General features: G+C 36.5%; 1 protein-coding gene across 1 annotated transcript in view; it reads right to left on the bottom strand.

Moving 5' to 3' along the window:
* The window catches only part of LOC141365335 (echinoderm microtubule-associated protein-like 5), a 145,422-nt gene that overhangs the window by 90,028 nt on the left and 39,432 nt on the right, over nucleotides 1-15,962 (bottom strand). Inside the window, 2 exon segments of the mRNA XM_073869567.1 lie at nucleotides 6,683-6,751; nucleotides 8,102-8,200. Of these exon segments, the coding sequence (XP_073725668.1) occupies nucleotides 6,683-6,751; nucleotides 8,102-8,200 (168 nt within the window).

Raw genomic sequence — 15,962 nt, 5'->3', positions numbered from 1 at the left:
TATAGTGATTTTGTTTGGCCCTGTGTGGGTGCTGATGTCGTGATTATGTGGTGGAGGCAGTGAGAGGGTTCCTTCCAGCAGGCAACCTCAGTTGAACCACACATGCTAATATTGGGGCTTATTGCGACATACTCTTCATACTATAAAGGGTACCCTGACTATAAACGCATTAACAATGGAATTGGATATATGAACGTGAAATTAAAAACAGTACATTTTATTCTGATGCCACTATTTTGTTTACATCACAATACATGACATCAAAAGGTTGCAATGAGGATGAAACAGAAGATGAGATTCATAAATGCACACAGACAGTGGGTGGCGGTATGTGGTCTTGAATTCTGCATGCCATTAAAGGACATTTCACAAGACTTTAAGATGTCAAATTAATCTTTGGTGTCCCCAGAGTACGTATGTGAAGTTTTAGCTTAAAATACCATATAGGTAATTTATTATAGCATGTTAAAATTGCCGCTTTGTAGGTGTGAGCAAAAAATGTGCTGTTTTTGGGTGTGTCCTTAATGCAAATGAGCTGACCTCTGCACTAAATGGCAGTGCCATGGTTGGAAAGTGCAGATTAAGGGGCGATATAATCCCCTTCTGACATCACAAGAGGAGACAAATTTCAATTACCTATTTTTTCACATGATATTCTTACATGATAAATTATAGTACAGTAGATACCATAGTAATTACAATAGTAAACAGTAGTACTATATATGCAACAACCATTACACGTCATCGACCCAGAATGCCAGCTTTCAACGGAAAAATATACGATTGTGAGGCGTTTGGAAAAATAGGTCACAAGTTTACAACGAATGCTAAAACACCTGCTGGAAAGAAACTTTTGCAGCGATTTTTATGTGAGCATATCAGTGAACAACCCTGACCACTCGGTGAGTTTCACGTCTTTGTAAACGAAAGTTTAATGCATTTTAGGAAGGATCGTTCCAGTGCACCCATGCAACCATTGTAGAGGTGGGAGGTGATACAACAAACACCCGAAAATTCTCGGGCCAGCATCATATGTCCAAATTTCAGTCAAAACCATTCTCATAAACAATCTGAAAACAGGGTTTTAAGTGTAAAATACCGAACTTGTCCTTTAAGTAATGAAAATATTTGATGTGTTTCTATCAATGGATTTCAGAAGCAGAAGGCAAATGTAAAGTATTATTAAAGCATACAAGTCTTCATAGTCGAGGTACCTTTTAAATTGTATTGAGAACAGCCTATGGCATGTATAACAATCCACAAAAATCTCAAGAAACTGTCAAGAACTCTTCTTTCTCTTTCAGAGCTTGACCATTAAGGTTTATTCCAAATCAGTAGCTCTATTCTAAAACCTAGTGATCTGCCTACCTAGACGCTATTAAACATGATCATACAGTAGGCATATTCCAGCTCTCGTGGAGAAGGCAATACCACAATGCAATATGTGCAAATCTAAGATGGCAGATGAATTGAAAGAAATGTTAAATATTAATATTACAGAAATTTGATGTAAAAAAAACTGTTCAATGTGAGGAACATCCTTTAAAGATAGGTTCCCACACAATTTTGCATTTCATCTAACACCAAAAATGCAATGACTTTAATTTCTGCCTCAAAAAGAGAGAAAGAGACAGAGAAAAGGGGGGATTACAGCAAGCTAAATCTCTGGCTGCATTGAGTGCATAATCGCTGAGTGAGCACAGACCTGGGAGCAGATGTCACATGGTCGAGGGGGTTAAAGACTCAAGAATTATATGGGACAACTGCTATACTGGCCTGATGGGGGGGTGTTTCAATGACTGCTACTGTGACAGCAACAGCTATAGAGGATGCACAGTGATCTAAGTACAGAACTTCAAGTAAACAAGGAAAGAAAGAGAGAGATAGAGAGAGAGAGAGAGATAGAGAATAGAGGCACAAGAGAGAGAAATAAAGATTAAGGTATAGCCTCTGTGAAATACTTTATGGAGAACCTATATAAAGCCATATATACAGTGGCAGGAAAAAGTAAACCTTTTGGAATTTCATAGCTTGCTTAATAAATTTGTCATAAAATGTGATCTGATCTTCATATAAGTCAAGGGTATTGAGAAACATGTGTCTAAAATAATAACAAACATTCTGATCTTTCATGTCTATATTGGGAACAACTAAAAAACCTCAAAGTGCTTGTGAAAAAAATATGTGAACCCTCGAGTTAAAGGAATATTCCATTTTCTTAAAAGAAAAATCCAGATAATTTACTCACCACCATGTCATTCAAAAATGTTGATGTCTTTCTTTGTTCAGTCGAGAAGAAATTATGTTTTTTGAAGAAAACATTGCAGGATTTTTCTCATTTTAATGGACTTTAATAGAACCCAACATTTAATACTTAACTCAACACTTAACAGTTTTTTTCAACGGAGTTTCAAAGGACTATAAACAATCCCAAACGAGGCATAAGGGTCTTATCTAGTGTAACGATTGTCATTTTTGACAAGAAAAATAAAAAATATATACTTTTAAACCACAACTTTTTGTCAAGGTCCGGTCCAGCGCGACCTAACGTAAATGCGTAGTGGCGTAGGGAGGTCACGTGTTACATATATAAAACCCACATTTGCGGACCATTTTAAACAATAAACTGCCACAAAGACATTAATTAGTATCAGTTGACATACAACAACTTAGGAACGGTCCTCTTTCAAGACGCTTGTAAACACTGGGGCGGAGTTTCGTGTATGTCCTCTGTGACCTCTTGACGTCATGACGTATTGTGGTGACGTAGTGGGGTCAGCTGGCGCATCACGACCGGATCTACACGACGAGAAGTTGTGCTTTAAAGGTGTATATTTGTTGTTTTTGTTGTCAAGGGTGACGGTCGTTTCGCTGGGTGGGACACTTGTGCCACGTTTGGGATTGTTTGTGGTCCTTTGAGGCTCCGTTGAAAAAAACTGTTAAGTGTTAAGTATTAAATGTTGGATTCTATTAAAGTTCAATAAAATTAGAAAAATTCTGCAATGTTTTCTTCAAAAAACATAATTTCTTCTCGACTGAACAAAGAAAGACATCAACATTTTGGATGACATGGTGGTGAGTAAATTATCTGGATTTTTCTTTTAAGAAAATGGACTAATCCTTTAATGACCTCAAAAAAGCAAATTGGAGTCAAGTTTTAGCACACCTGGATTCTCATTAAGTTTATATGTTTGGAGGTGTGGACTACAGCTACTTTGACTGATAAAACCCCTCAAACCTTTGGAGTTTGCTCTGCACAAGAACAACACACTTATGTGAGCCATGCCTCGCCAAAAAGGGCTTTCAGAGGAGCTATGATCAAGAATTGTTGCTTTACATAAAGCTGGAAAGACTTTAGAAATTGACCAGTCTACAGTTTGGCAAACAATCTACAACAAATGGAGACGCTTTGGGAGTGTTGCTACTCTACCAAGAAGTGTCAAAATGACACCAAGAGCACAATGAAGACTCATCAATAAGGTAAAAAACCCCCTGAATGACAGCCAAAGATTTGAAGGCATCATTGGAACTTCGTAACATCTCTGTTCATGAGTCTACAATATGTAAAACACTGAACAAGCAGGGTATCCACGGCAGGACACAACGAAGGAAGCTGCACGCCTGAAGTTTGCAAAAGAGCACATTGACACTCCACAGCAGTATTGGCAAAATGATTTGTGAACTATTTGGAAAAAACACACAGCGGTACTATCTGGCGTAGAAAGGGCACGGCATATCATCATGAAAACATCATCCCAACTATAAAGTATAGTGGAGGAAACATCATGATTTGGGCCTGCTTTGCTGCATCAGGGCCTGGCCAGCTTGCAATCATTGAGGGGGAGATTAATTCCCAAGTATATCAGACAATTCTTCATGATAATGTGATAATGTCTGTCAGCTGAAACTGTGTAGAAGGTGGGTGGTGCAACAGGACAATGACCAAGAACACAGGAGCAAGTCTACAACAGAATGGCTTAAGAAAAACAAAATCTGCCTTTTGGAGTGGCCAAGTCAGAGCCCAGACCTAAACCCAATAGAGATGCTATGGATTGACTTAAAGAGGGCCATACACGTGAGATGTATAAAGAATATAACAGAGCTAAGCAGTTCTGCAAGGAAGAATGAGCTAAAATGCCTCCTTTACGATGTGCAGGTCTGATCCACAGCTACAGAAAGCGCCAGGCTGATGTTATTGCTGCCAAGGGTGCGATCAACCAGTTATTAATTCTAAGGGTTCACTTACCTTTTCACTGCCATTTTTAATGTTAAATGAGTTTGTTCGATAAAGACATTATTGTGTAATTATTTTTAGACAATACCCTTCAATACCCTTGACTTGAAGATCAGATTACATTTTAAGACAAATTTATTCAGAAAACCATGAAATTCCAAAAGTTAACATACCTTTTCTTGCCACTATATAAAATGCCATTAAGAAAGCCACCTCAATCAAAAATGAGACAATGATAATGACGAAATGCTGTTTTACAAATGCGCACACACATACAAAACCAGGCATTCTTTTAAAAGTACACGCACAACTCTTAACCACAAAGGTATATAAAAACACAATGTTTTGTGCCTTTACGTATTTGAGGTATTTTAAGGCGTCATACTGTATTGTTCTTTCTTGACAACAAGGTCACAAATTGCTGTATTGTTGGTCGAAGTGAACATTTCCATTCTTGCTGTTCAAAACAAGAGGGAACGTCTTAAAGGATAACGTGCACTAGTGCAGGATGCATAAACATCATTAAGATAAATGCTATCAGTGCTTTAATCTCACTTAGTATGCAGACAATGCTTGTGTATCCAAGCTTTGTTTTATTATATTCTTGCATGTGGGCAGAGAAAAACTAATAGAACAGTGAACTCTCTTTCACAGTAATGTACATTTTTTCCATCTTGCCAACACTTGAATACAATATCTCATAAGAGGCTAAATGCTTGCACTTTATTTTACAGTGTTCTTATTCAACAAAATGTTTGATATATGTTCTCAATTTGGGTTAGGTTTAGGGCTACACTCTAAAAATGTTGTTATTTTCAACCCAACATTGGACAGAACACACAAAAGTGTTAAAAGTGGGTTTTTGTTTTTGTTATCCTCTGTTATAATAACCCAGCAGTTGGGTTGGAACAAACCAGTGCTGAGTTGAAGCAACCCAGCATTGGGTAATTTTTAACCCATCAGTGTGTTTTGTCCAATATTTACTCAATGCTGGAAGTGAAGTTTTGCCACAAATGGCATTTGTTTATGTTGTTGCAACCGCCTATATACAGTTGCCAAAAAACAGAAACTGAGATAAACTGTGGGAATTCTTTCATCTGTATTCTCAGCAGAAGCTTTGGCAGAGTGTTTTTGAACTAGATGTAATCCCTTTCTTTCACAGACACTTCTGCTTTTCTGAGGAGATGCTCAAGTTTTTGGAAGAACTGAGAATGTGGGAATGTAGAGGGGGAAAATGCATTTCAATGACCAGCTGTTCGTACAAAGCGCCAAATGTTTTTGTTCCTGTGTATATCTTTGGGTTTTATTTAGGGGATAGTTCACCCAATAATGAAACATTTGTCATCATTTATTACATCATTTATTCACCATGTATAATTTTCTTTGGTAGAACACAAGATGAGAACATTTAAAGGATGTTTAACTCGTCAATTAAGAAAAAACGCTTCCCTGCCAATGACGAGTATTTCCGGCTTTCTGCAATTCCGACAATTTTTTAAAAAACGCTGGCGAGGAAAGAGTTAAGCTGTTTTGTATTTGTTTATATTTTTAAGCATTAAGGGTAAAATGTGTAGAGTTTGCTATCTTTTGCCACCAAGGGCTCCAGACTGCAACCAAAATGGTTTTTACAAGTTCTTGCATGTGCGGGAACCCGTAACAAAACCTCTGATTTGCATGACACATCAATTGTTTAATGTCACCATATGCTCAGTTGAATCTACCAATGGGTCTACGCAGCCAAGCGTAAAGTCAACACATCTCACTCAAAACCGCATGAAGAACATTGGAGAGATGCAACTAATTAAACATTGCAAAGATGAGAGAAAAAGAGAACGGGAGGAACTTCTAGTCTACATTCAGACCAAAAACATTATAGAGAATAAAGTTAAGTCTATTTAGTAATTTTCAGTAATGCAGTTATTTTGGGAAAATGTAAATAATTGTATTGCAGGCTGATTTAAGGTGTGCCCTAAATTTTCTGCTGGCGCTCCTAAAATTCTTTGTCAGGGGGTAGAGTGCTCCTAATAAAAAAAAGTTAGTCTGGAGCCCTGAATGACTAGAGTTTAAAAATGTTCTTTTGGGGGGGGGCACTTTAAATGTGGTCACCCTGGGGCACTAAACTGTGTTAATCCAGGCCTGGTTAGGACTACTAATGCATGATTACACAGAAGAGATACCTAAAGTATACAGGTGGAGGGATGCTGGAACCACTCAGATCAGAGGTGGTGAGGAGCTGCCTATACCCAGGTGGCTATTTAGAAGATTACATCGACTTACCTGCCCTAAACTTATGTTTATTAACCAGACAAAAAGTTATGTTAAAAAATGTAATATCTTTTGAAACATTTAAGTGTTTTAGCACCCGAGAGCATAGTAATTTTGTTTTTAAATGAGTAAACATTCAGGAAACGACCAGATTTAGACACAGAAAAGAAGAACAGGCAATACCTTAATATGTTTGACTCCACAGCTCACCAGCTTGCTTTGCTGAAACAGGTCCCATGATATGTCGAATATCTTTACAAAAGAAAAAAAGAAAAGTTTTTTCTCAATTAAATTAGTAGGTACCCACAGAAACCAGTGAACCGATACTGCTTTCAAGTTCACTTGGGAAATTTCTACTTACTGATCTGAAATTTGAATTGCAGTGCGATGTGCGCTCAACACATTAGGCAATTTTATATCTGTTCTTTTTATTTTATTTTAGTTGCTAGCAAATAGACAGCTTTTATAGTCTTAGTCAAAATGAAAAGCATTGGATCAGATTTAATTGATGCTTTACCTATTTAATTCACAAACCAGCTAAATGATAAAAAGAATTTCTGGAAAGCTTTATCACTGTTTTTCATTAACCCGAAAACAAAAAACATGCAAACTAAATTATATAGTCAAGACAACCTGGGGTTAAGCGCAGTGTAAAAAGCCCTACTATGTGCATGAGTTCAACACCGAAACAAGGTCATGACAAACATGAGCAGAAGCCAAATTTTTTTCCTACATTGACAGCTGCTTTCACTTGCATTAGACAGTCCTCTCTTACATCATTACTATAGCAACCGAGACAACAGATATTGACTAAACTGTCTGAAAAATGGATTTTATATCTTGCAAAATGTCAGTGCGAATGGTTATAAAACAAAATCGAATTTGTCTGCAGTTTGAACAAAGCCCAAGAAAATCTCAAGTTTGCCTCTAGTAACCACAATACAAAAAGCCAGAGCATATAAAGACTGTAAAAAATTATTTGCTGCCCTAAATTTCTTTGTTTAATCAACTTTTAAAAGATTTATAAGTCATTTCAACTTAATATTATTTATCTTTACTAGACAGAGTTATTATAACTTATAAATTATAGTTGAAATCAAATTTACCTTTATTATAAGTTTTAGCAACTCATCTCTTGTCAAGTTAAATAATAATAAGTGACTTGTAAATCTGAGTTGATGAAATAATTTTTTTTACAGTGCATGCATTACAGGCAGAGGCTCAAGTCCACAGGGAGCCATGCAAAAATGAGAAGGTATTTTTGTAAAATATTCATATTTGTGTGTAGTCTATAAAGAAAAGCAGAAAGGCAGGAAAAGTGGTTGTATGGGTTTTTTTTTTGGGGTCAACGAATATACGGCAACTCCATTAGTAACTTCAAAAATCATTTAATTAAGTGCATTTAATGGTGCCTTTTCCTTGAATCCAAACACTCACATAATCATTGCTAATGTGTTTATGGCTGTCTGCTTTGGGATTGTAACTTATGAGTCACTAAATGTAGTGACTGTAAATTAATAAGGGAGGAAAGGCAAACAAAAATGTGAAAGAATTATTATAACACTGCCTCTCTGCCATATCGAATAATGTGCGTGTTCTTACCCGGTCTGTATGACCAGGAGCAGCAGCCAAAACTCTACCCCGTCTCCAGTCCCACACACAGATTGTGTTCTTTGAATCCAAGCCCACTGACACCAAACACTGCAGAAGACAAATCACATAAGAAAAATACTATATCAATATCATATCAAATCATGGACGTCCCCACTCACTTTTTAAGACCAATGATATTGGACTCACTCACTCACTCACTCACTCACTCACTCACTCACTCACTCACTCACTCACTCACTCACTCACTCACTCACTCACTCACTCACTCACTCACTAGAGGAATGCCCTAATAAATTAAACTTTGTTCCACATTTTAGCAACAGCTTTGACGTATATGCAGCTGCTTTCTCAAATCCATTCTGTTTGGCTCATTTAGAGTCCATATATATTAAACTCAATTTCGTGTTTTCACAAATTTGTACTCTAACTGTACTCCCGCTACACAACAAGGTAAGCAAAGCTTTTGGCTATAAAAGCAATTGTTTAATTAAAATGCACCAGAGTACAAGAAAATGGCATTCAGTAAATGCTTTGGACCCACCCAAATTTTTGCTTTCGACGCCCACACTGTAAAAAATTTGCTGTAATTTTGCAGCTGGTTGCCAGTAACTTACTGTAGGAGATAAAGTCTAAAAATGTTTCATGTTCATTTAACTTTGAACAAAATGTCACCAGTAAATAACATAAATGTAAAATCTACGGTAAGTTACTGGCAGCTAGTTGCCAGTAACATCAAGTAATACTGTAATTTCTACAGAAATTTTTTACAGTGCATGTATCAAATATTATCAAATCTGACATCACAGAAATGACCTGTATTTTGGTGCTGATGTGTGAATCTAAACAGTAAAGAGCCAGAAGGTGTGAACAGCATATTTCTGAATTTACAGGTTAAGTCATTCTGGTAACACTGGCAGAGGGGACACCCCCACAGCCCCCGGAGTGTGTGGGGGCCCGACGCACATTAAATTGATATTTATCTGAATTTTAACTGAACTGTAATTCTTTGCAGTGAGGGAAATTCTCTATTAATTAATATATAAACAAATATTTTCCTTCCTCCATGCACTTACCCATGTGTGCTGCTCTCCAATCAAACAAAAGTACTTTTATTTACTCACAAGTGCACAAGTTGCATTAAGACGCATTTTGATGAACTATGCGAGGATCAACGTCGGAAAAACCCAAGGATTATTTTAGGTTTCCGTGTCAAGACTGTAAATATTTCATTCTGAGACCCACCCAGACGCCATGTTTCACTGTAATGCCGCTTTTCCATTGCAGAGTACCCACGGGTCGGGTCAGCTTAGCTCACATTTGGGGGGGTTTCCATGGGTACAGTAAATACACTGTAAAAAATTACTCTGGAGTGTGTTTAATACAACCCATGAAAATCAGTTCTAGTTTACTTAAAGGCTAAAGTGCACAATTTCTGAAAAACGCTTTGGAAAAGGGAGTCGGGCCGACCACCAAAACACACTTGTAGCCAATCAGCAGTAAGGGGCGTGCCTACTAACCGACATCGTTGCCTGGGTTGCGTATTTGTGGGGCGGGTCTATCAAAAGAAGGTCCAGATTCTATGGGGGTAGGGGCCTGATTGTTTAGGTGATTTCAGGCACTCCGCCTTTAAATATATGAGCTAGCAAGTAAAATACAAAATAATGGGTACATTCTACCTAAACGATTTATTTTTTAACAGTAATAACTGCAACACTAAAAAATTAAGTAAAATATACCACAAAATATTAGCTTTAGCACCGCAAAGTGCGCATTGCGCCAACATCCAGACGGGATTTGTCGGAATCACCATTTTCCATGTCATTGGCGTGGCGGCAAAACCGCTATTTGTTGACCTACAGGTACATTTTTATAATTTATTTTCTCATTTTTTTCTCCTTTGCTTGTTGCATTTATTTTCTACACTTTGTAGCGATGCTATAGACAAGGGTTTTAACTAAGACATGACCAAACATTTTTATGCTCTGTTAAATAAAATATGTTGATGTGGATTAGGGTTTAATATTTGCCAATGCCAGGTGGATTGTCTGTGACTTCTGAAAATCTTTAAAATTATAAAACTATAATTTAGAATAACTGAGGAATAATCACTCGAAGTTAAGCAACAATTTCTTTATTAGGGCAGGTATATTTCTCTTTTAAATAAATATAGGCTACAAGTTTTGACTACCCTAAATAAAGCAAACGACCCACAGAAAAATGCAACTGTGCACGGCAATAATTAAAGAAAGGGCCATGCCTATGTAGACTAAAACTGAATTTAAATAATAATTTAAAAAACTACAACAAAAGCATAAGCATAAACACAAACAGTAACACTGCCGCAATAGGGCAATTTCGCGCAAAACTGTCACTTACAAGTTAAGCAACAATTTCTTTATTACGGCAGGTATATTTTTCTTTTAAACATAAAACAATTTTAACTGAATAAAAGCAAACGACCCACAGAAAAATGCAACTGTGCACGGCAATAATTAAAGACAGGGCCATGTAGACTAAAACTGAATTGAAATGATAATTTAAAAACTAAAACAAAAGCATAAACACAAACAGTAACACTGTCGCAATAGGGCAATTTCGCGCAAAACTGTCACTCACAAGTTAAGCAACAATTTCTTTATTAGGGCAGATATGAAGAGTTTCGTTGCAAAACGAGATAAATCCATTTTTAACATTTTTGTCAAAACATGTTTAATATTATGTTATCATGTTATTATTTTGTTTTATGGTGCTACTTAGCCGTATTTGTTAAGTTATGAAGGTTTAAATCAAAACAAACCAACTGCAGTTGAATTGAAATTAATTGGAATGCACAACCAAAAAACGTGATTTCTGAACAACTAAAAAAACGGTGGTTATCTCGTTTTGCAACGAAACTCTTCATATATTTTTCTTTTAAACATAAATTTAAACGAAATAAAAGCAAACGACCCACAGAAATGTGCAACTGTGCACGGCAATATTAAAGACAGGGCCAGGCCTTTGTAGACTAAAACTGAATTTAAATAATAATTTAAAAAACTAAAACAAAAGCATAAACACAAACAGTAACACTGTCGCAATAGGGCAATTTCGCGCAAAACTGTCACTTACAAGTTAAGCAACAATTTCTTTATTAGGGCAGGTATATTTTTCTTTTAAACATAAAACAATTTTAACTGAATAAAAGCAAACGACCCTCAGAAATGTGTAAATGTGCACGGAAAGATTAAAGACAGAGCCATGCCTACGGTAAAACAGAATTAAAATAATAATTTAAAAACTAAAACAAACGCATAAACAGTAAAACTGCCGCAATAGGGCAATTACAAGCGAAAGTGTCACTCACATTATCAGCATTGCATTTCAAACCATTTTTATTTCTCACCTTGCCCTTCATTTATTTAATTTTTTTGGAAATGTGCTTTTAAAAAGCAGAGAGCGTCGATGGACTCAGGCGGTTTCGTATTTTTGTTACAAATTGGCCGCAAATAGAGAACGCTCTCTCCACCTCCACAGATGTAGCCTGAATAGTGCTAAGAGCATCAAACAGCTGTTGAAGGTGGGTTGGTCTCCTTTTGGTGGCTTCGAAGAGGGAAAACTCTTTGTTTAGAATGCTCATGAAGTCACCGTCTTTCATTTCCTCTGAGGCTGGCTTAGTGGTCATTGAAAAAGCCAGCTGCAAATCTAATCTAGCGCACGTTTATATAAAAAAATATATATATAAATTTCCCGTTTCCCGTCATAACTTTTCCCGGGAATCGGGAAATAGTCTTGATAAGATTTCCCGGGAATCCCGTTTCTCGGGATTAAACCCTAATGTGGATTATGACATGAGTCTTATAAGAAATGCTGCAAATTATTGCTGTTAGTGATAATCCAAAAAAAATTCAGAACAGGGGCAAGTTCATCTGCATGTTCATAAAGCAAAAATGCTTTCTTTGTAGTATTTTTTTTTTTTTACAAAAAATCATTATACACAACCCATCAAAATCACAACAAATACATAATTTGACCTGTATAATGTTAATAATAATGACATTAAATGCATTAATAACAAAATAATTTACTAGGTATTTATACGTTACATAAATTATATAAATAAAGACATGGACTCTGTTATAGCAGCAGGTGCTGGACATGACATCACTGTTGGTGGTACCACAATTTGGTAATACTTACGACCATTTGGTAACACTTTGGAATGGAGACCAATTCTTACTTTTAACAAATGTCTATTATTGTAGCTTACATATTGCTAGCATATTGACAGTTCATTAGTACTTATAAAGCACATAATGCATGACCATCATCCCTTAATCCTACCCCATACATACACTTAAACTCTACAGAAACTACTGTACCTTACTACCTATTAACAAGCAGTAAATTAATTTATGGTGTTTAATGAGGCCAAATACATTGTTAATAGTGAATATGTGTTCCCTACAGTGTTACCAAATATGTATTAACCTCTAACATATTACTTGAATTAAAGTATAAACTGCTTCTAGAAACTAGAACTAGACTAGAAAGATTTCTTCCAACAGTCTTAGTGCTTCCAGTCAATTATGAGCCGCTAAACCTTTAATGAATTTAGGGGGGAAGGTGTTGCTGTAGACACTCTGGGTTTGTATACGCCTGTCTTGTATCTTTCTCTTTGGTGTTTAATCTGTCTGTGTCAAATAAATGATGAAGCCAATCCAGCTTTCTCAGCCCCGCTGGAGGTGGCGATCTCAGATAAAATGAGAGTTAGCTGAGAAATATAAAAATGTCAATCTTCTTCTGTAAATCTCTAGTGAGGTGGCTTTAAAAGAATTGTTAATCTAACTAGATTCTCGTCTACTTTGGCCTTTTGCTTTTAAATGTTAGGAATTTGATATTTTCACATTTACACTCAAAGTGTCACAGTGTCATTCGTATTAAAGCAGACTGGTCCCTAAGCTGGACAGACAGTTTCATTGAACAATGTCAAAGTCAGTGGTGATTGCTTAACTCTTGAAAGGTAAAGATTGTTAAAATGCTATATTCCAACACATTTTACAGGTTTTACCTCCCATACAAGACTAAACTGTACGTAGGAAATGTCTTTCTGTCATTCATCTATGCACAAATAATCTTTACATGTATTACACATCACTCTTGGTGAAATCAATCAAGAAAGAAGAAGTGTGTTTTTGGATGTAAGGAGAAGAAAGCCAGCCTTATGGAAACAATGGACATAGTTTGTTTAGTAGTTTGTATAGTTTGTAGCAGCGGAGTTTTGTGTGTGTTTGATGCGCTGGATTTCATTAAAAAGTCCCAACCGGGTTATGAGTTGCAGGCAGTAACTAAGACTTCTGTATTATGTTGGGATAGGCGCGTAAGTGCATATTATATAAACGACACGAGCATGTAGTGAATCATAAGTTAAACAGTGCTGTATAGTGTTGCATAACTCGTACGCGCTCCTCCCGCGGTAGTAACTCCTCCTTCTTCATTTTTCGCACGTTATCAGAAATAATCGGTAAAGCTAATCTTTCTTTTATAAATATGATTAAACTAAAGACTTTTCTGAGATATAAAGGATGTAATACTACTCTATAGGTACTCCAGATTAACATCAGAAATGCAGAAACAGCGTGTGTTATGTGAGCTTTAAAAATTATTGTGAAAATTATAGGTCTTTAGTGACGTTTTATATCTATAACAGTAATTCATTTATTTCCTAGTGAGATCAGGCAGCAATCAGGGCAACTATTAGTGTCACAGATTGCTGTTGGTGTGGTCCTCTGGCGCAGACACGTACTGTAGCCGAACGCGGCAAAACGAAACCTCACAAAGAGTGAAATCTCGAATGAAAATCCTGTAAGTGTTTTGATTATGTTTATATCTCCAAAATAATTGCTTATAGTGAAATATTAATAGTGAAATATTATTTTTCAACTTGCGCGAAGGCGTGCTTGAGGCGAATAGTACGTGTTTTCACGGCAATCGCGCCGCCCAATTCGCATCATTCGCATTGTCCCACGCGAGGGCGCGTCTGATTGTGTCTTTGCATTGACTTTGTATGTAATCTACTCGCGCAAATCGTTGAACTCGCGTTTGGTGTGTATGCCCCATTAGTGGCTTACAGCCAAATATATGTGTATAAAGCCAAATAATCTGCCAGCTAACAGCAGACATATAGCAGCTAGACTAGTTATTCAAAGCTAACATAACAACCTAATTGTCCAGTCAGTGATTACGAAGATAATTAGGAATTAATTCAAGTCTCTGAGTTGATTAAAGTGAATGTGATTTGAGATTGAACAAGTGTACATGAGAGCTTGGTAAGCTATCTAGGAAGCTAACATTATTTTTCTTATTTAGAATCCTGCATCATGGAGAGAAAAAGCAGAAAACTTTTTAAAATTGTAGATATAGACCGTTTCAGCAGTAACAACATAAACAAGGCATTTGTTCAAGAGATCAGTTTAGCAACTAGTCAGACCATTAAAAAAACGAAACCGCAAGTAAGGTTCGGATCCAGACGTGTATCACGTGCATCCGATGAAACCGTCTATATTGGTCAACACTTATTGTTCACAGAAGTCTTCATTAAAATTAATTTAATATAGCCAAATGTTTACCATAATAATAGTAATTTATTATGGTGGATTTAGTTAACTTAGTTAACTTCCTTGCTTAAGGATTATAGCCATGCCACTTCTCCAGACACCACTACAACACTGGGCCTAGCCCAAACCATGAAAAACATCCCAAGACCATTATCCCACCTTCAGAATTGGTCCATATAATTTTGCCTACAGTATATAGTGTAGCAAGGTAGTCTTCAGAATTTTTTATGATTACATTTTAGGGGACTCCCCAAGAGTCCTAAGTCATTTCGAACCCTGGGAACACCATTTGTGAATGCGATAAACGCGATGTGCACAAATCTATTTGTGCTGGTCAATTTTGACAGATACAAATAAATGAATGTATGGGAAACACTGTGTCACAGCAGTAAGGAAGGGAGTCGTAGCACCCTCTTCTATATGTTACGCTCCCTTATAATGATTTTTCTATGTTTTTCCCTGCTTCTATTATTGTAAAGCTGCTTTGAAACAATTATCAATTGTGAGAAGCGCTATATAAATAAAATTGAATTGAATTGAATAACTGGAAAAGCAAACCGAGCCCAAGTAAGGCAAGACGAGTCGGGGTGCATGGTACCAATCCAAATAATGGAAAGTCAATTAAAGCAAAAATAAATGAAAAGCCGCTTAACGCCACCTTTAATTCTGTCTACAAAAATTTAGTTCAACATAAATAATTATATTTTTTCAAATACTGTAAAAACTCATTTATTATTCAGTGGTAATTTGAAAAGCAGAATTTCGGAGCAACATAGCAGACACACATTCACTTAAAAATAGATCTAACGCATATTTTGCCATTGAGAAGTGACATCTGCGCTTCTCCACTCTTGAAAAGCACCAGCTGCCACTGGTGAAAGTGTAAACTTTCGTGCAAGTACAGCAAGTACTCTTATGATATAAGCTTCTAATGCCATTAACCTATACCACAGAGTTTGGCCACGATCCCTGAGTTTGTCATCTTATGTGACTGCAGAGGGTTTCAAGTGCCTGCATTTGTGTCTGGGTGACACCCAACAACTCCCTTACGAAAATTAATCATGGTTTTACTACAGTTAAAGCAAAAAAAAAAAAAACATTACTGCAGTAAAACTATGGTTACCATAAAATAACTATGCAGCATGCACACAGTTACACAGTCTCACACATATTGTCACACTGTGGAAGCTTGTGGATTCACAGATGCAAGTTCCAAAAACTTATGAAAAGCTATGATCACATAGTGAGAGTAC

The sequence above is a fragment of the Misgurnus anguillicaudatus genome, chromosome 7 (genome assembly GCF_027580225.2).
Source record: "Misgurnus anguillicaudatus chromosome 7, ASM2758022v2, whole genome shotgun sequence".
Taxonomy (NCBI): Eukaryota; Metazoa; Chordata; class Actinopteri; order Cypriniformes; family Cobitidae; genus Misgurnus; species Misgurnus anguillicaudatus.
The sequence above is the reverse complement of the archived record's forward strand: the minus strand, read 5'-3'. Positions and strand labels throughout refer to the sequence as shown.